This window comes from Branchiostoma lanceolatum, chromosome 4 (genome assembly GCF_035083965.1).
Source record: "Branchiostoma lanceolatum isolate klBraLanc5 chromosome 4, klBraLanc5.hap2, whole genome shotgun sequence".
NCBI lineage: Eukaryota > Metazoa > Chordata > Leptocardii > Amphioxiformes > Branchiostomatidae > Branchiostoma > Branchiostoma lanceolatum.
Genome location: NC_089725.1, coordinates 26786641 through 26810125, shown reverse-complemented (window position 1 = coordinate 26810125; position 23485 = coordinate 26786641). Strand labels below are relative to the sequence as shown.

Below are 23485 nucleotides of genomic sequence, written 5' to 3'. Positions count from 1 at the left end.
ATGTTGAGGGGTGTCCGTCATAGTCAGTGTCACGTTTTTGATCACACACAATAACAAAATGGGAAAACAAGATAATTACAACTTCAACACCTTCATACAATTGATCACTCTTTGAGGACTGGTCTGACTTCAGTCAAGACTAGCTTTGTCTTCTAATCAAAGCCACAGATATCATACGGAAAGTAAGATTTTAAAGCCCACATAACAGGAAGTAATTGATGAACACACACACAGACAGACAGAATGATTGTAAATATATGTACTTTATTTATAGCAAAAAGTGAGACATTGACTTCCGAATAGCTCTATAAATTATTAAAAGGTGAAAGGATAAAAGTAAAGCAGCTGAGAAAGATCTGTCAGCTGAAGTGGACAGCAAATAGCATGACTACACTTTCTTTCTTCTATTAACAAATCCATTAAGTTTGTGGCAAATGAACGATATCAAAAATGTAGAACTAATATTTTGCAGCTTTATTGGGTGCATAGATGTTACTAATTTGTTGCAAAATCTTCCCAAATGAAGCAACTTTCTACCATACATAAATGGCAGTGGTACAAGCTAGAATAATAGGTCCATACTGGTGCTATCCTGAATTTCTCCTTCTCGTTACATAGGCACCATACAATCCGGGGGTGGAAAATCCACTATACACAGCATAGTGATAAGTTCCTCAATATTCCACATACAAAGAGTATTCATTATACACCCACTCCCTCTCTGTTGCCAGTTGGGTATGACAAGGAAAAGTCGCTGACACACTTACAGGGTCACTATCATATCCTCAAAGTAGTACTGAGGATATAAATTCTACATGATACAGACCAGTAAGCATTTTGGAAAAATACATTTGGTATATAAATCCAGACAAATCGCGTTGGTACATATTATTTTCAGGTGCTACATATAAGGCTAGACCTATTAGTACAATCAAATCTGACAGCTGAACAAACAATTCTTTGGTCGATTTGCAATCTAGTATTTTGATACATGGAAGATGCTTCGGAGGTGAAATGACACCTGCAACAGGCACTGTTAGTTGATTATCACCACTGAAGAACAACAAAGTACCGCTGTGCATTGTTACAACTGCCTTTCTGCAGACAATGCCTGTCTATTAGTATTACTTCAGCATTAGTTCAAAAATGGCTCATCACTTCACATTGTCATTAAGATATATCACTTGAAGTCTCAGCAATACTCTACTCCACACAGAAAGGTTAGAGGAAATTATATGTACAATAAGTGGCGTTAGTTGGTCTAGGACAATCTATTCTTACTTGACTGTTTTATAACATCTACTACACAAAAAATTTCTGCTATAGACAAAAAGTAATTGTCTTACATTTGAATATTCATGAACTTCCCTTCAATATTATTAACATAAGTAGTACGAAAGCAAATGATAAAAAATGTACAGTATAGCTGTCAACCTCTTAGGCACATGGAATTAATCACCTTACAATTGGTTAAATTTGCCTATACCAACAAAATCCATGGTTTCACATTTACAGAAATGTCAAGGAACTGTCATATCATAAAAGTCTTTCACTTTCAGCTATCAGTATAGAGTCAGATCTTATATTTCTAAGTTACAACAAACTTGAGTGATGAGAAATGCAGTACTTCTAGTAGGAAATCTTTTATGCTGAAGTTCTGTAAAAATTTACAGGCAGCAGCAGCTGACATTTTCCACATTTCATTGATTTTTTTTTACACAACATGAATAATGTGGGACACTTCTACTCTAAATCAGGACTTCTGTACATGTACATCTCACACTAATATTCTAGGACTCTATTCCTTTTTGACAACCTAGAGGGTGTCCTGGGGGAAGCGCTTTCTTGACTTAGAATAGTGCTCCCTGCAGGTTTCAGTGGCGTTTGCCTTGTTGCCATCCTCGGACTTGACCCCGCGACAGCCCCCTCATCTTCCATGCCTTTGTCTCTTTCAGTTTCACAACTCAGAGCGAACGGCCGTCTCTTGCTGGAAGGAGTGGTGGTAACTTTGACGCTGAAGGAGGGAACATCCACTCGAACGCTCGTGAGGGAACTGCTTCTCTTCCTCTTCTGTCCACCCTGTCCTTCACTGAGACACTTGGGGGAAGTCTTAACCTTGACATGCATGGTTACATCTTGCACATCCCCATCCTTTGATTCAGAGGAAGATTCAGTGCTCCTGAACTGGAGGGAAAAGGGATCGGGCCATTTGATCCTTAGCTGTTTCAATTTTCGGACTCTACCTTTTGTAGATAATTTGTCCTTATTTCCTTTATTGCCAGATTTGTGCCTTACCTTCTCTATGTTGCTGATACTTTTACTTCTCTGACCCTTTCCACCTGACCTCTTTCTCACCTTAAGACCCAAGCTTTTTGACTTTGCGCCACTTTTACTTACGTTTGAAGAACCATCATTACCGGTGCTTTTTAACTTTGCCCTGCAACTCTCTCCTTGGGTTTTCAGAAAGTTATTGTTCTTCGTTGGACTCTTTATTGTAATATCACCGCTGTCAGATCCAAACCTGCGACGTGTTGGTATTCCAGGCAATGTCCTGTCGGTGTTCTTGGCTTGTGGTGTTTCCGCCACAAACTCTACCTCCAGTTCATTCTCAGTGTCACTGCTGCTACTCAAAGTTACTGTGCTTGGGGAGCTGGGCCTGTTCAGGTCCTGTTGTGATGATGAGCTGCTTGTGTCCTCAGTTAGGTCAATATACAAAGGGCCCATGGTCCGTTTCCTTGCAGCAATCAGACAGGCGAGGCAAGAGGAACTGTCAGAAGTGGAAGCAGTGCCTGAGGACTGAGAGCTGCTGGGAGAGGTGCAAACAGCTGCAAGCACAACATCAGGATCATCGTCTGCCATTCCAGTGCTGCTGCTGCCATCTACCTGATGTGGAGGGTGGCAAGGGCCTTCTTCTGTTTTCTGACACTCAGGCAAATCTAGCAGGTCAGGTTGAAGTGCCTGGGAGGGGGCAACACTTGTCGCTGTACTACCTTCATTTGGTGAATCACAGGAGCTTTCACTACCTTCAGATGCTGTTGGTGGGTTCACTTCAGCAGACAACAAGTCTTCTGGTGTATCTGGGCTGGGCTGCCTCTCTGTTTGACCCGAGTACTCAAGCAAGTTTCTTCTGCACGGAGGGCGGTAGGGCTGGCAGGACTTCCGCGCTGTCTGCTTCCTGACTTTTGGAACTAAAGCTTCTTCTGATGCATTTCCCTTTCTCTTGCTCCTCCCAACTAGAGGTGATGGATCGGACATATCCACGTCTTCTCCGCACTTGGGAGGTTCCTCTCCTGAGTAAGCTGACTTAATACTGCTCCCTGAGCGCAACAACATGCTTGCGAGTACTGGTGCTTGTACACTTAGATCAGGTGTGCTTGGTTCATCTGATATTCTCTGAGAAGATCGCTTTGGCGTGTGTATCTGGGATGGACCTGGACTGCCCTTGTATGTTTCGTTGGCGAGCCCTATCACAGCATTCTTGTCACAACTTGGAAGGGGCTCCTCTTTGTCGGTGATGAAACCTGTCTCTTCCCAACCCTTGCTTACAGCACAAGACAGTTCTGGCTTTGAGGTCACAATGTGTACATTTTGGTAGTCTTCATGAATGGTTTGCCCAGGAGCAAACAGTGATCTTTCCCCCAGATTCTCTTTTGTTACCAGCCTTGCCAGGGGAATACTGTCATCATCGTCACTTGATGGCGAAAGGTAAAGACCAAGCTTCACGCTACTTGTTGGGGTGGCTTGATTTCTGCTCTTGTAAACATCTATCTCTGGAGACTGGGGGGATGGTATGCTATCCTTATCAGCTTCCCTCTTCTTTCTCTTTGCCTTCAGTTTCTGTTTCCTCTCGCTTGCTGTATAGCAGTCGGGAATTTTGCGACGTTTCAAACTTTTCCTAAGTGTGCCTTTCGTTTTCTTATCTGTGGTACTAACTTTGGTTGATGTATGATCACTAGTACTAGTAGAACCTGACCCTTCAACTGGGGACAAGCTTCCCATTACTCCCTCCATCCTCACATTGATAGCTTTGTGTGTAGGGATGTGACCTTCAGGCTGAATTCTCATACTTATCTCTTCATCAGAAGATGTTTGAGATAATGTTGCCCCCAGTTGACATTGGTCTTCTGTGTGCTGGGCATTAAGAGGTGTTAACACGACACGACAGTTCCGTCCTAGGATTCTCCGTTCATCCGACATCGGCTTTCCTGACAGGATCAACTTCCTACCCTTCTTTGAGGACCTCCGTACTTTCAGTTTTCCCCCTACTTTATTTTCTTTTTTGCCATTTGCTGCTTTTTTCTGCTGTTTCTCAAGTTCCTCCTTTTCTTTTCTTTTTCTCTCCTTTGAGGCTTCCTTTGCTGCAAGGAGTAAGGGAATACATAGGTTGGCATATGATGTACAAATATTTCTAAAATGTAAAATCTCCCTATTCTACGAAGCAGGTGAAACATTTGTAACAGCTATCAGCTACAGAAGCTAAAATCCTAGCAGTATCTTCAGTAATTCAAAACACACTGTGATTTTATTTAGTTCTTTTGGACCAATTTGGTCCAACAATATCCAAAGCATAGCAAAGGCTATTCTTGGACAGAAGACTACGAACTAAGTACGAAGAGATACAAACAGTCAATAGCTATCATTTTCTAGTCCCCAAACAATCAACTTCCTTGCACAGATTGCAATGAAATTTGTCACTTGAGCAGAGAACTAGAAAGCTTACCTTTTGCAAGCATCTCAGTGCAGTCCTTACACTTCCATCTTGCCCTTTTCAGTTGGCCACAAAGCTTGTGTATCCCAGACGAACCACACAACTCACAGAGGACTATCCGCCACTTCCTGCAGGGGGATAAGTACAGTATTTAGCATAACACCAAAAATATTGTACCTATCAGCTTTCCCCACAAAGAAGCTCAATATTGATATACCTCTCGAGGACTGTTTAGCCATAACCAAAGCAGTAGGGCTTATATGAATTCGGATTTTACCATGGTCATTATTGACCGAAGGAGGCCATACATATTACCTCTTACTGTAGGATGGCCCATGAGAGATTTTCAGAGCATTAAGTTTCATACATCCAAGATGCCATGCATAGACCATTTCACCAACCTCACGGCATGTTGGGAGACGCAGGGCATTATGGGTACCCTCAACATCATTTTATACTGGACAACAAGTATGTGGTGCATGCATACTGTGTCCCATCTGGCCTATATTGTCATGGTAATGATTTTGTTGGCCCCGACCTACCCATAATGTCCCACATCTCTTAACATGCCATAAGATCCATGAAAAAGTCTATGGGCCTATCAACATATGTCCTGTGAGTGAGGACCCACCCCCATTCTTTGTTGAAGTTCCTGCCCTGGACACAGTCACACTTCTCAGCATCACAGCGGTTGTAGCGCTGCAGCAGCTCTTCAAAGGCATTGTCTTCCAGCTCCCAGGATGCATCCCTGTAGCAGTAACAGACAAAATGATACATCAATGCTCAGTCACACTCCTCAGCAAAAACAAAACAAAACATCCATCAAAGGTCGATAGATTAGATAAGATAAATAACTTCATTCCTGCAGTCATAACTAGTGTGGCGTTTTTCAAAAAGGCTTATGATATAACATACACTCTTGTATTAACAAGATGAAGGTAGGAAGAGTAAAGATACTCACATATTATTTTAGATAAGGAGATACAGATTTAGCTATGTCAGTCATAAAGCCATCTGCCAGGACCATGGTCAGAAATATTAAATATATCTATTAACAGTGAAAAAGCAGAAAGATGAGCAAATAAAACCTTACTGTTCTGGAATGTAGATGCCGTTCTTCAACATTTCCTGCTGGAAAGTCTCCTTGGTATTACAGATAGGGCAGCGGAAGAAGTACATTCCTGCATTGGAAGCCTGACGCTGAGGGAAACAAAGGAAACAACACTGCTTAATCTGAACCAATACAGCAGCCATTTGGCACAACACACCATCTTCGCAGGCAAGCGATGGCAGCTGGCTACATCACCCCGAACGACTTGTCAGGCCTAAACTATTACTATCTACCTTTAACTGCTTATTACCAAGACCAATTTACAGCTGCATCCACTGACATACGAAAAACCTGGAAACTAATTAATGAAATTATGAACAGGAAAAAGGCAACTAATATTCTTCCGAATAAATTTATTGATGGGGAATTGGAGGTATTGATGGAAAACTCGATCGGGTAGGAGTAGAGCTGAGTACGATCGTCAACAAAGCTGATTACCTGGAAAATCAATCTCGTCGAAATAACATTCTGATTGACGGCGTTCCTGACAACAAGCAAGAGAACTGGACCCAATGTGAGCAGAAAGTCAGAGAAATCCTCAAGGACAAACTTAAGCTCGATCCTCTGAAGATTGAGATTGAACGGCTTGTCGTGCATCCACCTAGGGATGCACCAAGGGGTTCCTCCTAAAAACGTCTTCGACTCCTGAAACTTTAGAACTGCATCACTTTTGTTAAATACTGTCATTATTTATCTACATGTATTCTGACGAAGACACCATGTGTGTACAAGCCTACCAGAATTATTATTCTGTATTACAAATACTTTATCTATGACTATGGCTACCCCTGAAACAAACAAAAAACAAGGAATACAAACTTCAGGTAAGTACATCTTTGATAATGACAATTTGATTTTTGACCCTTTCTTATTAAATAACACAAAATATACAGATAACTGGGACCCTGACGTAAATCTTTTAAGAAACTCTACAGACAATTCGTGCCAGTATTTCTCAGAAAACTCGTTTTCCACTTTGTGCAATACACTACCCAAGAATACATTTTCAATTCTACATCTTAATATTAGAAGCCTCCCACGTAACCACGATCATTTCGTGCATTATCTGTCCACTCTTCGCCATGAGTTTTCCATCATTGGTCTCACCGAGACATGGCTACAAGATTCCACCTCACATCTGTATGATATACCTAATTACACTTCTATACATTGTTGTAGATCAACCAGAATGGGTGGGGGAGTGTCCATCTTATTACACGAGAGCATGCAATTCATAGAACGTAAAGATCTTGCTATACAAGCAGAAAATGGACAAATTGAATCAATGTTTATAGAAATCCCCGCATCTTCATTGACAACGGCAAAGAGCCTTATAATAGGCTGCATTTATCGGCCCCCAAATTCGGATATAAGAACATTCATAAGTGACCTTACCCTGACCTTAGATGCTATCGATAAAGAAGGCAAAAACTGTTATCTGATTGGCGATTTCAATCTTGATCTTCTAAAAAGTGAAAATCACTCATTAACTGCGGACTTCCTAAATACTTTGTATTCGTGTAGTTATTTTCCAACTATCACTAAACCGTCAAGAATAACAAAAACCTCAGCGACATTGATAGATAACATATTGACGAATTCTTTAACAAGCCCATGCACATCAGGTCTCCTTGTTACAGATATATCTGATCATCTTCCAATATTCCACATTATAGAACATGTATGTAATAGAGACAAGAAAATTGAATATGAAAAACGCAAGTGCAGGAAATTCAATAGAAAAAATATTGATAGTTTTAAACATGTTTTATCCGAGGAAACTTGGGATTGTGTACAAAACAACACAAATGCAATTTCTGCTTATTGTGACTTCATGCAAATTTTTAATTCACACTTTGACACATGTTTCCCCCTATCAAACTCTACAGCAAAGCAAAATCTAGGCATCGACAAGCCTTGGTTTACTACAGGTCTCCGCAAGTCCTCTAAAATGAAAAATAGACTCTACAAGAAATATTTAAAAAATCCTACACCAACAAGACTGCATAGTTACAAATCGTACAGAAACAAATTCAACAGGCTGATTCGTAGTTGCAAAAGGAAATATTACCAAGACCAATTTACAGCTGCATCCACTGACATACGAAAAACCTGGAAACTAATTAATGAAATTATGAACAGGAAAAAGGCAACTAATATTCTTCCGAATAAATTTATTGATGGGGAATTGGAGGTATCTGATCCAAAAGCCATCGTAGACAAATTTAATGATTTTTTTGTAAACATTGGCCCCTCTCTTGCAAAAGAAATTGATGAAACAGATATTTCTCCTGAGTCATACCTTTTAAATTCGTACCCACCTATAAGCTCTTTTGAAGAACCCACCGCAACGGAAATCCATGATATAATTATGAATTTAAAAAACGCAGCTCCTGGCCAAGACGAAATAAGTGCCTTGCTGTTAAAACAGATTGTTCCCGAAATTCTAGAGCCAATAACACATGTTTTTAAGACTTCTCTGAGAAACGGAGAAGTGCCAGCAGACCTTAAAATAGCCAAAGTTATACCATTGTACAAAGCCGGAGATCCGTGTGTTTTCACCAATTATCGTCCAATATCAATCTTACCGGCCTTCTCAAAAATCTTGGAAAAATTAGTTTATAAACGGATTGTGAATCACCTTGAAATCAATCATATATTATATGCACATCAATATGGGTTTCGAAAAAAATACTCGACATATATGGCACTCTTGCAACTTGTTGACAAAATCACCACATCCTTAGAAAATAACGAATACACGATAGGAATATTTCTTGACCTTTCCAAAGCATTCGATACAGTAGATCACAACATACTTCTCAACAAACTATTCACCTATGGATTTACCGACTCTGCCCTTCGTTGGCTAAAAGACTACTTAACTAACAGAAAACAGTTCGTCTCTAATAGAAATAATATTTCCTCCCAAAATGTCTTAACATGTGGCGTACCACAAGGATCCATTCTTGGTCCCCTCTTGTTTTTAATTTATGTTAACGACTTGGCATCAGTATCAAATAAATTATTTGCTCTGTTATTTGCAGATGATACAAACTTATTTATGTCCCACAAAAATTTTGACACGTTAGTAACATCTATGAATAATGAATTGTATAAGATAAATCAATGGTTTAAGGCAAATAAATTGTCCCTTAACGTGAAAAAAACTAATTTTATTATCTTTGTAGGAAGGAACAAGAAATACGATAAAGAAAAGGCTAGGATCTATATTAATGACAATGCTATCAATCAAGTAAGTCACACCCGTTTTTTAGGCGTAATTATAGACGAGAAACTTTCATGGAAGAACCAAATTGATTTTGTTTGCAAAAAAATTTCCAAAAACATAGGCATCATTAGAAAAGTCAAATCTTTGCTGTCACGAAACATATTTATGGTTCTTTATTACAGTTTGATTTACCCTTATCTAACTTATTGCAACATAATTTGGGGTAGTACGTACTCAACATCCATCAATCCTGTTTACCTCCTTCAAAAGCGCTTTGTACGAATAGCAGCCAATGCGTCATTCACAGCACATACAGCAGCTCTGTTTCGTGATTTAAATGTTATGACTGTATTTGACATTAATAAATTTCAAATTGCCTTATTTGTCCATAAAATTGTCCATAATAGCTCTTCCCTACCTGAACAATACAAAGGTCTTTTAAATTTCAACTCAGATATCCATCACCACTATACGAGACAACATAATCTTTTAAGATCAATTATGACAAAAACTACTCAAAAACAACATACAATAATGTTTAGAGGCCCCACCGTATGGAACAATCTCAGCCACATTCTACAGTCCTGCTCGTCTTTACCTAGTTTCAAAAAACTTTTAAAGATAGATATCATAGAACATCCAAGTATTACTTTCTCCTGATTTGTTTGTTTTCCTTGTTTTTCACTTTTCCTTTGGTATCCGATGACAAAATAATTCATATGATTGTTATTTTTGTATAATTTTGACCTATTTCTTTATAAATTGTTATTCATTATAATACTTATTATGTTTACAACTCAAAATTTACTTTGTAGTTCCTCTTCTTTTCATTTGTTTCATTGATTTATGTTAAAATTCGAATTTCTTGTTTCGTTAGTTTTTCTTAGTCTCGATGATATATGATTTTGTAAAAATTTGTAGTTTGGGGGAGGCCCCCGAAAAGCCGTATAGGCTTCTGGCCTCTCCTGCATGTATTCTTTACTCTATTTCTCTTTGTTTTTATATTGTATTGTACATATGCGAAGAAACAATAAACAATAAACAATAAACAAACTGCTGTTTGAAGCCACATGTATAAAGTGAAGCGGGCCCCTACCAAATTTGGAGAGCCTGCTGTTATAGTTGGATTGTCATTGTGAGAAAAATGACTTCCTTAGTTACATAAAGATAATCTTTATGTTGGAGGTTAATGTTCCATTCCAATCATGGGACTTACCTGAACACAATCCCTGTGCAGCCATGTTCTCTTGCAGCAGGGTGTTTTTAACACACTGTCAGATGGCTTTGGAGTGAGGCGGTACATACAGATGGGACACACAGGGTTTTTCTCAGGAGTGTCCAGTATCATGTCCTTTGAGATGATCTGCATAGGACGATGCTCCTTACAGTAGGACCTGTGGAATGTGGAAAGAGTACATCACTTGGACTGCTTACTCTAGCCATAGTGATACTGTATGTGGCTCATAATTTGCTCAGAAATACATGTACCACACGACCGGCACGCATTGTGTAAAAACTTACTTTTCAAGCAGAGGTTGAGTTTTGGATTGTTTTTGGCGTCGTATTACGCGTTGTCTAGCTTTCAGGCACTGTTGTTGGCAGCCAAAAGAAAACAAAATAGAAAGCCCGACAAAAATGTCCTTAAGTTAAAAGCTGAAACCCAACCTCTGTTTGGAGAGTAGAAAAAAGTAGCTTTTACAAGTCAAGCGATTTGGTTATTGAAGTCTTGGACTGTGGCTCTAAACACATATCATTGCAAAAATAAATTTAAAAATGTGAATTTCCTTACTTGAAGTCATCAAAGAACAAATGCAGAGTTTTATTCTCCATTCCACAGGGCAGGTGAAATGCAATCCTGCATCTTTTCGTGCAGCATCCGATAGTTGCACCTTTCTGTTCACAAAAGCTGCACTTCTGCAATGACAAAAAGCAACTATTTGTAAGATCAACTACAAATGCATCACATATATAATACTAGTGCCAAATGTATATACCTGACAATAGTTTTGACAGATCACCACAATTTTCGTCATCATTCTTGTCATCCAGGAAACTGGCTTATTCCAACTCAAGTAACAGACTTTAATTTTGCTTTGATTTATAATTTTATTGTAATCGTTAAAAACTGTGATGCAATGATATCTATGTCATTGGTTTGTATCATGTGTCCCCTTGGCATCCATGATGAGCAGTTGTTAGGCTGAATGAGCCTGAATGTAATTTCTTCACGTTTAAATATACACACAACAGGTGTCTGCTAAAAATGACACAAATAAAATACAAGTCACAGATAAAATGACTCCTACCAGTCGTTGACCTCTTTTATATTCCTTTATGACCTCCTGTTCTCTAAATCCGTAGATGCCCTCCTCCTCCCCTCCCTCCTGGTGAATACCTGAGGACAACAGCTGGAAAACACAAAGAGAAAATTCCTTAGTGACTGTGCATCATTGTTAATGTAACACCAGGTTACAATAACTTACATACATATATCTGTCACTTTGAAAAACAGTGTGTTTAAAAGATTACAACCTACAGGTATGCACAGTATGGATATGCAGGAGTGTGTTATAGTAATACAGTGTATGTACTTGGGGATGTTGCAATGGAGATCTCTCTAGATGCATTTTTTGGAATTACACATGTATGTTAGTAGACATTAGTCAAGCTTCATTACTAGCCAGCTCAGCTGCATTTCAGAAAAATTCCACAAGATGGAGCAAATTTCAAAGTGAATTTCTTTGCCATATTAGTTACATTTTACATGTTCTAGATAATGTGACATGACAAACAAACAAAAAAGACAGGCACAGGCAACAAAAAAAGATATGAGAATGCAGACACTTACCAGACAGAAGTAATGGACAGTGATGCCACTGTCTCTGTCTGTGATGAGCTGTCCATACTTTTCCTGGTGATTTTCACATCTCTTACAGAACAGACAGGGTGGTAGATCTGAGTAAAATAGCGAATTATGCATCACAAATCAAACAGTATGTCTCATCACAATGAAATAAAGCCCCAAATGTAATATATATGTAATATATTTCATAATGAAATAATTTGTGAAAATGGACATCATCAACAGGTTTAATCTTTTAAAGGTCGAGGCTATTAACAGGATGTTCCTGTCAATCCTGGAAATAATTTTCTTGCACTATTGACAGGATAAGCTTGTGAATAAAACTTCATAACAACAACCCCGTAAAATATCAAAAAAATGAGACGAATTAACATTTCTGAGCAATAATAATGGATGTTTAAAGAAAACTGAATGGATGCTAAAAAAAAACAAATGACCCAGCCAGGGTTAGACCTTTTGAAATTTAAGGCCACTGCTCTACCACCTGGGCCATTGCACCGATTCATTGAATGGATCATACAATGTAATGCCATATTATGCTGATTCAAAGGAATTCCTATGCTTCCTGTCACTAAGACATTTTTGTCACTAAGACATGTTCCTGTCAATAGCCATGTAGTGTTCTTTTGTAGGAAATACAATGATTGACAAAATATTCACTGTGTCTCCTGGTGTCTGAGTAGACACACAAAAGACCAGCATAAGTAATTCATTATGTAAGTTAAAAGAACAAAAGTAAGGCCACTTAAGGATTCTTGGCTGCTGTACCCACCTGTGGTTCTTGATACAGGATAGATGGTGAGGTTGGGAGGGACCTTCCTCTCCTGCCCGGGGGTGTGGGGGGTCGGGGACAGCTCCTGCCCCCGGGGTGAACTACTGGACATGGCTGGCTCTTCAGTCCGCTCACATGGAACCAAATATGTCCACTCACATCAGGTCAAACACTTGGGCATCCTGGTGGCGTCAGTTTCTTCCGTATTCTGTATAATTTTCCTGGGTGACAACAAACATAAGTCCTAAAGCACATGGCTTCTAACCAAATATTATATCCGAAATACATATTTGAATTTGCACTTTGTAGTTTCACTTTCAGCAACATCCTACAACAGCCGTCTTTCGGCCATAAATCAATAATCAAAACAGCGACCTATCCAACAACATTTGGTAAATATTTCGGACTCTAATCGTCCATATGGCAACGCAGGTTTGCGCGGGAACTTCCTAGTTGGTCTTGAATAGGCTCGGCCGCTGCGGCTATCAAATGACTTGTGTTCTAGTCTCGCCCACATTTTCCGCCTTGGTCACACCATGCACGATTCACAACTACCAGGCGTGCCTGTGTGAAAATCCCGCCCAAAAAAGCAATGTACCCGTGACCTAGACCATGTTGGTTGATTGTTAAAGGCGATAAAGACAGGATTATGGCCATATCGAGCGATAAATAAGCCGTTTTACCTGTACAAACTCTGGAGATGCAGCGCCAACGTTTCGTCCAGCGGGGCGCCCTGGCTTGAATGAAAGGTGTGAAAGGTCAATTTTTCAAACGGACGGCGGGTAAAAACGTCATCACTACGGGGACCATTCAATAATGCTCCTATTATTATCTATCTGGATAAAAGAACAGCAAAAATGTAGATGCATATCAAATTAACTATCTTTTATTCATAAGAAAACTGTTTAAGAATTTGCACATTTTTTTTCAATGGCTCATTGAAGGAGGTAATGACAAGAAAGATAATGTCGTATGTTTATTAATGGGCAAGCCCTACAAGTGCCAGGGTGCGCTACCTAGCAGTGCACTCCCGTACTGCAGGAAGCACGTCGCTTGCCGAACTGTCAGTGTGGACAAGCTCCTTCCAGGGACATTTTAAAGGATGGCGACTCCTACAAAGGTGTGTACATCTTCACATCTCAAATCTAGAAACAGGTAGCGTTGTTCTGAATCATTTTGTGTACAGTTTTGGCGTTTGCATGAGATGTAGGGAGGGCAAGTCAACAGTGTTTGTTATGATGGGGAGGGGGGCGTGTTCTTGATCAAAGAGTTCATAGTCCACCTGTCAAGTAAATGACTACGTATTTCTTGATACATTAAACGTAATTCATTTTCTACTTCATATGTTTACTTGGTCTGAGGCGCATTTCGATCACAGATCTAGTTTGACAAAATCTAGTCGAGTTTGTTTCCATGGTATGGCAGGAATCAGCAAGTTCCTGCAAATTCTGCTGCAAGCTGTCCTGCACGCTGCCGTGTCTCTTTGACAACATCTAGAATCCAGTCAACATATGCTTGCTGATGCTGATGTCGTACTCCCATAAAAGAGATGATGTTGCCTTGTTTCTGAGATGTCAAATTAAAACTAATATCACAAAAATGATAAAGGCATGTCAAATACTTTAAATCTAATGATACTAAGTAACAATAATGAATGTCCTGGGAAATGACTTCTTGCTTGCTTGACTTTATCCTTCAGATGGAGTTTGATGTCCAGATGACATGTCAGAGCTGTGCCAGTGCTGTGGAAAATTCTCTCAAGGGTGTAGAAGGTGAGTGAGAGTGGTCTAGTCTAGAAAGTTCTAGTTCTATGAATTATGTATATAGCAAGATAATGCAGATTTGTTAACACTGCCATTACATCCTCAACACAAAGTCTAGAAAAGAATGTCTCATTTTTTACTGCGTGCGCCCAATAGTTAAAACTATTTTCCACCTTCTGCAGGTGTGCACTCCTTCCGCATTGACCTGCCTACAGAGCAGGTTGTCGTGGAGACCACCCTCCCATCAGCAAGGATCCAGGAACTGTTGGAGGCCACGGGCAGGAGGGCTGTGATAAAGGGCATGGGACAAGGTAACTGTCTTCTTGGCTGCCAGTCGTGTCATTAAAAACAAAATGTAATTACAGTTAACCCTGTTTGAGTAAACACCTCTGCATAAGGACCACCTGGCCAATGTGACCACTTTATGGTGGTCACTACTAGATAATTTTTCACGTTGTATTAAATCCTGTCTTCAGTGACCACCTGCCCAAATAGACCAGATTTTATCGGTCCCCAGAGTGGTCTTCTTGGACAGTTTAGACTGTATTGAAAACATGCAAAACATAGTCTGAATTGCACTAGATTTACAATACTTTATCACTGATGTCAAGGCAGTGTTTGCCACCTTGGTTTTAGCTATGTTATCAAATTCAATGCAGAAAATGTCATTGTAGCGGTTCCTCTATGTACATATAGGTCTTAACAGAAACCAAGAAACCAAAGTAAACTAACGTTACTAAAGCTACAAAAGAAATTGATAAGAATTTGTGCTTTTTGTTTTGTTTTGTTTTGGGTTGTTAACGGACATAGTCCACCCACCTGTTACATAAGTAGTTAGGTATTACAGAGAAGTGAATGTTTCCATATTTCCCCTGGCAGCCCACCTGGGTGCTGCAGTGTCACAGATGTCTGGTTTTGGTAAGAGTGCTGTCCAGGGGGTGGTCAGGTTTGTCCAGCTGTCCGAGAGGAAGGTGGCGATCGAGGGGACAATAGACGGGCTGACTCCTGGGCTCCACGGCCTGGCTGTCCATGAGCTGGGGGACTTGTCCCACGGCTGCGACAGGTGGGCCCATCCATTCTGTTCTTAATTAATTACTAAGTACAGTCAAACCTGTATTAGCGGTCACCTTTGCATAGCGGCCACCTGCCCATAGTGGTCACTTTTTGTCGGTCCCTTGGATTTTTCCCATTGACATAAGCATTAAGAATTAGGCTATAGCGGCCACCTGTCCAACGCGGTCGCGGCCAGACGATTTTCGGTCCCGCGAGTACAGTAACACTGCCGATAACGGCCACGGCGCGCCGGTAGAAGCCGCATCGCCACCGCACGCCGGGTTCAAAATCTTCATTTTTTCACGCAGTTATCAAATTTATGTGGATTCAACTGGATAGGATCATAATAAAGAAAACCAGAATGTTTTATCTTTGTTAGAAAATCCATGGTTTGACGCGAAGTCAAGTATAATTTTCTTCACATGGCTTGCGTTTGTACATCGTGGCAAAATTGACCATTTCTGTGCATTTCGACTGGACAAATATTACGGCAACTTTTTTGAAAATACAACCCACACATGTACCTAATGCGATAAGTTCGCGAAATGTTTGAATGCCGGTCCAATTTCCGTTTTCACCGGGAATTCATTCAAATTGTGCTCAAAACGTGTTTCGCGCAATTTTCAAAATGGCGCTGATACAAACTGGATTGGTAGCAGCATAAAGGTCAACGGAAGACACCACTGTTACGGAGGTATAGTATACCAAATTCATTTTGCTGCAAAGTATCACTGAGGATAATTACTAAACCAAAAGCTTCAAAATGAATGTGGACAATATTACAATGGTGTAAAATTTGGGCTGTTGCAATTTTCTGAAAAGACAAAAAGCCCCCAAAAGAGCGACCTTCCTCTGAGTGCCCTATTAGCATAATGGTAGATGCTGATCAACACAAGCCACGCGGGAACCGAACCAACACAAGAGACTAAGGAAAATTGTCGCCACGATTTTATGTTTGAAAACGGTCGAAAACGAACAGTAAGTGACAACTGAGCAACATGTATTTTGTTCTTAACTAACTAGGAGTAAAAGAACAACAATCGAACTTCGAAAATGTGCCTTACCTGTTAACATGTGTACTGTACGGTGAATAAATGTATCTCAGTGGGTACTGAAAACATGTGTCACTCGTGGTCAATTAATCAACATTTTCTCCATAGCGGCCACCTGTCCTTAGCGGCCAGTTTTGGCCAGTCCCTTGAGTGACCGCTATAGACAGGTTTGACTGTAGTTATTATTGTAATTAATGTTATAAAACATAATCAGGCCTTCTTAAGTCTTAGGAGGTTGGGTCAATTTGATTCAAAGTTCCAGGAAGATTTTGTCAGTTGAATCTGTTTTTGTTATACTTCCACCCTCTGTTACCATTGCGACCCTTCAAACAGAAGGCATCAAACACCAAATGTGATTGACCCAAACTTTGAGAATGTAATATAGTTCCAATCTACCTGAGATGCCATTCTGGTTATAGTTCAAGCTTCATCAGAGTTGATGTAAACCTAACCAGGATGGTCCCAGACTAGGTCCTAACTAACTCATGTGCTTCACCCATCTCAGCTGTGGAGACCACTTCAACCCCACTAACTCCTGTCATGGAGGCCCTGCTGACCAGGAAAGAGTATGTAACATCATGTCCTGACTTTATAGCTTTGTGTATTGTGGTCAAACTTTTCTTATCTTTAATATCTATTACTCTGATAGCCTGCTATCCTGTCTAATTTAGTTAACCTATTTAGTTGGTTAGCGGTGAGTATGAAACCTCAGAAACCAGGCTATTACTCTGCATGCTTCTTAAAAACGTTGTTGAATTTCTGACAGTTCTGATTTATAGCATTGTGACTAATTTTGGGTCATACATTAGTTTGCCCGAGCAGAAGTTAAAGGCATGCCTGTAGTTCAAGTGACCTAAGTTTTGCCCATTATGTCCTTGTGTAGCATGTTGGAGACCTTGGAAATGTCCTGGCTGATGAGAGAGGTAGAGCAGAATTTAGGATGGAAGACGAGAGACTAAAGGTATGTACAAAAGCCAGATTGGAACCAATTTTCATAAAGCATCTCTTATCAACTTGAGCAAACCCATACATGTATAGACTTAAAGCTCTTGCTAGGCTGAGAAGTTCTAACAGTATGAATTATATGTTCAAAGTGTTGTAATTGTTTTTTGCCCTCCTCTGGATTCTTGTTTGAATAAACTGCTGAGGAAAACCATGGAAACCTTTTAACATGAGCTTTTCAGATATACTCATGGTACTTCTTTTGATGATGTAATCCTATCCTATAGGTGTGGGATGTGATTGGTCGTTCCCTGGTAGTGCATTCTGGGAAGGATGACCTTGGCAAGGGCAATGCTGCCTCGTCCAAGCAAGACGGCAATGCTGGCCCAGGGTTTGTACCATTCATACAGTCTTGGACTTTGACTTTATTTTGATCCACAATTGAACTTATTAAATTTCTTTACAGTTGCAGAATACATCTCAGTAAATTTTCACAATTGCTTTAAAATTGTACTTTTTGGGGGAATTTGCTGATTGACCAGGTCATGTCACTTTTCTCGCAGACTTGCGTGCGGCATTGTGGCTCGTTCAGCCGGGCTGTTCCAGAACCCAAAGAAGATCTGCACCTGTGACGGCGTCAGCCTCTGGGACGAGCGGGACGTACCATTAGCAGGGCCGGGGAGAAGACAACAGCAGCAGTGTTCTCTCTAAAGCCTGAAGCCAACAAACACCAACAGTTCACATTTACCATTGGAGGAGCAGTCATATGCCTGTGATGACTAATTGATTTTCCAAGATGAGTGACATCAGGAAAAGTGGGACTTCTTGCTGTGTCACTGACCCTAGAGATGTTGAGGGAAAAGTAGAAGTAATGCATGGTCCAGGATTTCATCCATTTAAAGCACAGGTTCTACATCCATTAATGTAGTTTATATTCAATACATTGCAGAAAGTTAATCAACCATCAGATAAAAATGGGCAAAGCTTCTCAAAATACAATGAATCTTTGTCTGAGGATAGTGTAATTAATATGATGGATTCCTTTTAAAGACCTTCTTTTAAAAACCATATTGAAAAGAAGCATTTTTATAGCTGACCTGAGCGCTATTTCAGTTCAGGCCTGAATTAGTACCGATGAGCCTTACATAGAGCAGCAGGTTAGAGTAACAATATCACTGTCTTCCCTGTATTACATTGAAGAAGGAAAACACATGGAATAATTTTGATGTACATATGTGAAACTTTTTTGATCATATCCTTTATTTGAATAAATTAAATGTAAGTAACATGTTACTACAAATGTATAACATTTTGTTTGATTAAGTCAGTTATACTTCTGTGGCAATAAAGATTCTTACCAACCCTGATGCTAGGGGACAGGCACAAGAAACTCACTAACATTTTTTTGCCAGTATATTGAAATCAATGTTATCTATTTTTTAAAGATTACCGGTATAGGTCATACAAAGTGACAAAATGTACCTCAGCTTGCTTTTACCAGCTAGGTTTGTATTCTAGTATCACCTGTGCGAGAAAGTAAGAAAACCTTACAGGCTAGACACCAACATGTTCCATCAGTTGTGCACAATTATTAACATAATTATATTGGTTCCAAAATGATTTTTTTTCATAATCAAAGTGTAACTTACTTGTAGACATACGAATCCTTGAGCTAGTCACAAATTCTAAAAGCAACAGCCATATGACTTGTCAAATCAGCCTTTTCAATTAAGCTGTCTCTTCTAGACCTGGCAGGAATACTCGCTACATTGCTGTCACTAACTTTAATACCACCATTATTTTTGCTCATCGTCCTTTTATGAACTAGGAACAACAAAAAGGAATGTGACCCTGTAATCACAAAAAGGATCTTGAATGTCCTGAGCTCTACTATATCAGCTGTTCGTCCGTCATTTTTCGGCAATGACCGATGACATAATGATTAAAAGAGTCCAGGTACAACGTGTCCGACTGTGGCTAATCAGTCCCATGCAGGCTTGAAAGGCTCTACTGAAAGTCAGGCACAGGTATAAGGGATGTGAAATAAGAAATGTAGAGATGGCACTGGATCCACTTTTTTTTTCAGCTTTGGTAATCCTATCTTACTCATGGAAGATATATAGCACCATTGCTGACGTAGCTTCACCAGGCAGGGTGGTCTTGGGATGTTGTTTCCCAGAAGTGTACGTCTATGTTGAGGCTATCGAAAGTGGGTCCGACACACCTTTATCTTCCTGCTAACCGGAGTTCCTCCCACCGGTGACATGACACACCAGTGTCGCAGGGGATAACTTCTCTGCCCCTCAAAACACTGGGCCAAGTCTGCGCTTCTTGTGCCCGAGGAAGTGCTGGGTGTGTTCTGTTCACAGCCGTCTCTTGCTGCATGCTCTGACTTGGATCTATGTACTTCCTTTCCTTGTATCTTTGCCAACTCGTCCCTCCTATCGGCTATCTTCTGCTGCCTGACCTTCAGCTTCTGAAGCCATTTTGCCTTCTCCTTGTCAATGTCCTGTATCTCCTCCCGTAGCTTCAGGGACACGAACTTGTTCTGTTGGCGGACTTTCTTGTACCCTCTGACTTCCAAGTCCTGTAGTGAACGTGAGATGGCAGCATCATAAGTCCCTCCAGATATATCTCTGTACCTGCCTGCCATTGAAAGTTCAGCAACAGTTGTGTCAATTGTCCAACTGAAGGCACCTCACCAGGTTATCACTTGATGTTACACGAATGCTTCCTGTCCTGTCAGGATCTCTGAATTTCACAAGTCTTCTGTACACTAAGTGTACACAGGGCTTGGTAAGATTTTCCCAGTGAGTTGAAAAAATGTTCCTATGTTGTGACAATTACATGTACTACTAATCTGTGACTTTGCTCCATTGCCACACCTGCGCTTCTAAAATCTGCCAATATGGGTGCATATATAGCATCCCGATATTCACAAGGGATTGTTCACACAAATCAGGGATTGTCCCGAGTCCCTTGAATAGAAAATACTCCATTCAGAATGTTTTGTTTGCAGATGAAAACACTGTCAGTATAGGTCAAGCACTTAGTGATCACTGAGGTCATATCTACAAATATCTCAGAGCAGTATCTTATGTCTGTCTTGGGACTTGCGAACATTGTTATCTATTTACGAGCTATTGTTGAATCGAGCAGCATCCGCTTTTGTGAGAGCGTTGGGAACCCCCCAGGGTTAAACGTGGCATTTTACAAGCCATTATAAGCCGCACATTAATGAAGACCTCTTAATATTTTATGACTTCCTCCCTGGTGACATATGCAAGCTTTCAAAACAGCAAGATAAGACTGCATGGCTTTGCACTGAAGTTAAAAACCTGACAATTGGACCCCATTTATATCAGACTTTACAAAGCTTGGTTCACCCAAGCACATGATTGATCACAATGCGTGAAGCCTGGTATGAACGGTCCACCTCCTGAGATGGATTGAGCTTTGAAAATTGGGATCAACCCCAAGCCTGGGTATCCAGAATTGCAAGGCCTGGTATGAACATGGTCTGACAACAGTTTTATCTCATACCTCAGTCCCACATATTACTGTAAATGCAGTAATGTTCACAGTGGTTTTATGTTTGCTGTTTTCGCAATGAACTTTCAGCGCAAACTTGAAAACAAGCGCAAACACTCCATTTTCTTCCTACCCAAAATAAAAACTACGCATTTACAGTACTTGTCAAATACATGTACCAAGCAAAAAGTGCAGCTATCAAGTCTAAATCTGGTAAAACATTGACCACCTCATGAGACAGAAGAAATAGGAAAGCATCTCTTTTAATTGAAAGGTACATCTTTCATCAATAAATACCATACAAAAGTCTTCCTCTGATCTGATCACAGATGTTTCCACATAAATCTCCACCGGTAGTGAGCTTAATTTGACAGGTTACACCACAGCACCATAGTATAGTTGGCACATGAGCAGTGGGCCCATTCCATCCAGTCAAAGTGTTTACATGACTGACATGTAACGTTACATGTATATAATCATGTATGAACAAATGACATGTATATAATTATGTATGAACAAAAGAATAAACTTAACCAAACCAACACTGGAATAAATTTCTGTGGTAAGTCCCAAATCATTCAAGTGACAGTGTTGGTTTTGTAAAGTTTAGTCTTCTGTTCATCTGTTTACCAAATACCAACACACATGAACTTTCATGCTAAGACAGGTACAGTGTATAATATTATGTATTCAAGGAGCATAGGCATGTTGTTTCTAGTGTTGTGATGTTGAACAGAAAGTGTCTTAATGATAAGAAATGTCTTGCTACACTTAATCTCTATCCTTTATACAAGACTGCCTTTAAATTGGTGAGACAGTCAAAGTAAATGACTAATGTAAAAGTTATGACAATGTTGCTGGACAAGAATTGTCGAGGTTTGCTGACAACACATCATATTCATACTTACAGTAAAAAAAATAGCACAACAAAACTTTGCACAGATGTATGTAGACTTTTACATTATATTGCACATAGTGGTCAAATGTATTTTTTCTCGATGGGATAGGGGACTCGTGAAACCGTAGTATGAACATGATGAAATGGACCCACTTTCTGTGCATTGTTTCCACACCTTTCCCCTTTATAACTTCACTTTCCATATACCGCAATTCACTTTTTTATCTCATGTTTAGTTTTTCCATTTATAAAAGTGGACCATAAAGGCAACAGATACAAAGCAGCAGCAGCACCCATGCCTGGACTGCAGGTATTGTACGACGACACACCAGTTTGCTCATCAAGACTAGACGGTCAAGCAACTTTCCCACAGCACTGCCTTGCCAACAAATTCTTTAATAATTGCTTAGGGTTAGTATATTTTGAGGTCAGTGAACCACTACATCATCTACTTATTGTATGTATAAAGTCCAACATATCAAGTCAGATAGTAGCAAAGGTCTCGGAAAGTTCAGGTAGAAGTAGACTGACCAAGAAGGTGGTGCACATCACAATGCCTATCACCTACATGTACATGTACAAGAGCTCCTTGCAGTCTCTCAACAAGTTACTGCATTTAATTCAGTAGCACACAACATATTGCAACAGGTCTGCCACCATCTTGTGCAATTAATAACCACGTTATAATATAAAAGTGTGCAACATATCTGTCTTTAACTGCGCTGTGTTGAGCCAACTAGTGATAAACCATTTACATTGTGTAATGTAGTATCGGCAGTATCATACTATGATACACCTGATATTGCAAAATGAAGTTGTACACAAAAATGAGGAACCTATGTTCCACGAGCACTAGATTCACGGATAGCTGCACGAGTAGCACCGTAAACAGGTTAGTACACACAGCACTGATGCATACATCTGTATATGTACTGCTGCATCTCATAAAAGCACACTTGTGTACAAATGCCTTGTGTATTGCATCTTTTCTTCAGTTAAATAGACATACAGAAACAAGACATGGCGATACCCCATACCTCAGGTTTACAAAAGTGTTGCCTTCAAAAAGCAAAATGTAGCTGGAAGTTGTGTGATAGAATAGAATTATAGTAGTAACTTTTAATCCTTGAGTTCAGTGTTCTCCGTTCAACAATAGTTATATAATACGAATGGTGGGTATGACAGAAGTGCCCTATATAGCTCATGTGGTCATTTTCTGCATCTTGTCAACACAATAGAAGGAAGTCTTGACTTGGATGGCCATTGTCTGGACTAAGCGACAACCTTCCACTGGAAGATGCTGTTGTCCTTCCCTCCAGTGGACAGCAGAGTGCTGTCATCGTGGAGGAAGTCCACTGTGGTCACATGGCTGCTGTGGCCGGGGTAGCTGTGGGAGGGAGACTGGAAAACACAGATCCATGGTGAAAAATTAAGCATACATCATACCAATGCTCAAAAATCGTACCTAATAGATCATATGGAACTATGGAACAAGAGTTTGTCAAAACTGTGACTTTGCGATTCTGAATCATACAAAGGAGGTATCTTATAAGCAATGTT

General features: G+C 40.0%; 3 protein-coding genes across 14 annotated transcripts in view; 1 reads left to right on the top strand and 2 right to left on the bottom strand.

Annotated features, from left to right (window-relative positions):
* Positions 1 to 244: 244 nt before the first annotated feature.
* Positions 245 to 13453, bottom strand: LOC136433745 (nucleolar protein dao-5-like). The gene is made up of 10 exons (XM_066426231.1): positions 13370 to 13453; positions 12687 to 12907; positions 11900 to 12006; positions 11358 to 11459; positions 10841 to 10965; positions 10268 to 10445; positions 5802 to 5908; positions 5340 to 5456; positions 4721 to 4836; positions 245 to 4358 (listed from the first exon to the last, which is right to left on the bottom strand). The coding sequence occupies exons 2-10, from the start codon at positions 12796 to 12798 to the stop codon at positions 1783 to 1785; spliced, it is 3540 nt and encodes a 1179-aa protein (XP_066282328.1). The 5' UTR covers positions 12799 to 12907; positions 13370 to 13453; the 3' UTR covers positions 245 to 1782.
* A 221-nt stretch (positions 13454 to 13674) lies between these two features.
* Positions 13675 to 18886, top strand: LOC136433742 (copper chaperone for superoxide dismutase-like). Its single transcript, XM_066426225.1, has 8 exons — positions 13675 to 13806; positions 14386 to 14458; positions 14632 to 14760; positions 15329 to 15512; positions 17060 to 17120; positions 17438 to 17515; positions 17784 to 17887; positions 18060 to 18886. Exons 1-8 carry the CDS (start codon positions 13789 to 13791, stop codon positions 18205 to 18207), a joined length of 795 nt encoding a protein of 264 aa, XP_066282322.1. The 5' UTR covers positions 13675 to 13788; the 3' UTR covers positions 18208 to 18886.
* A 2388-nt stretch (positions 18887 to 21274) lies between these two features.
* The window catches only part of LOC136433741 (echinoderm microtubule-associated protein-like 1), a 44177-nt gene continuing 41966 nt past the window's right edge, over positions 21275 to 23485 (bottom strand). For all 12 annotated transcript variants that reach the window (XM_066426213.1, XM_066426211.1, XM_066426214.1 and 9 more), the window contains one exon: positions 21275 to 23326. In XM_066426213.1, coding sequence (XP_066282310.1) covers positions 23198 to 23326 — 129 coding nt within the window. In that variant the 3' untranslated portion in view covers positions 21275 to 23197. The remainder of the gene's footprint in view (positions 23327 to 23485) is intronic.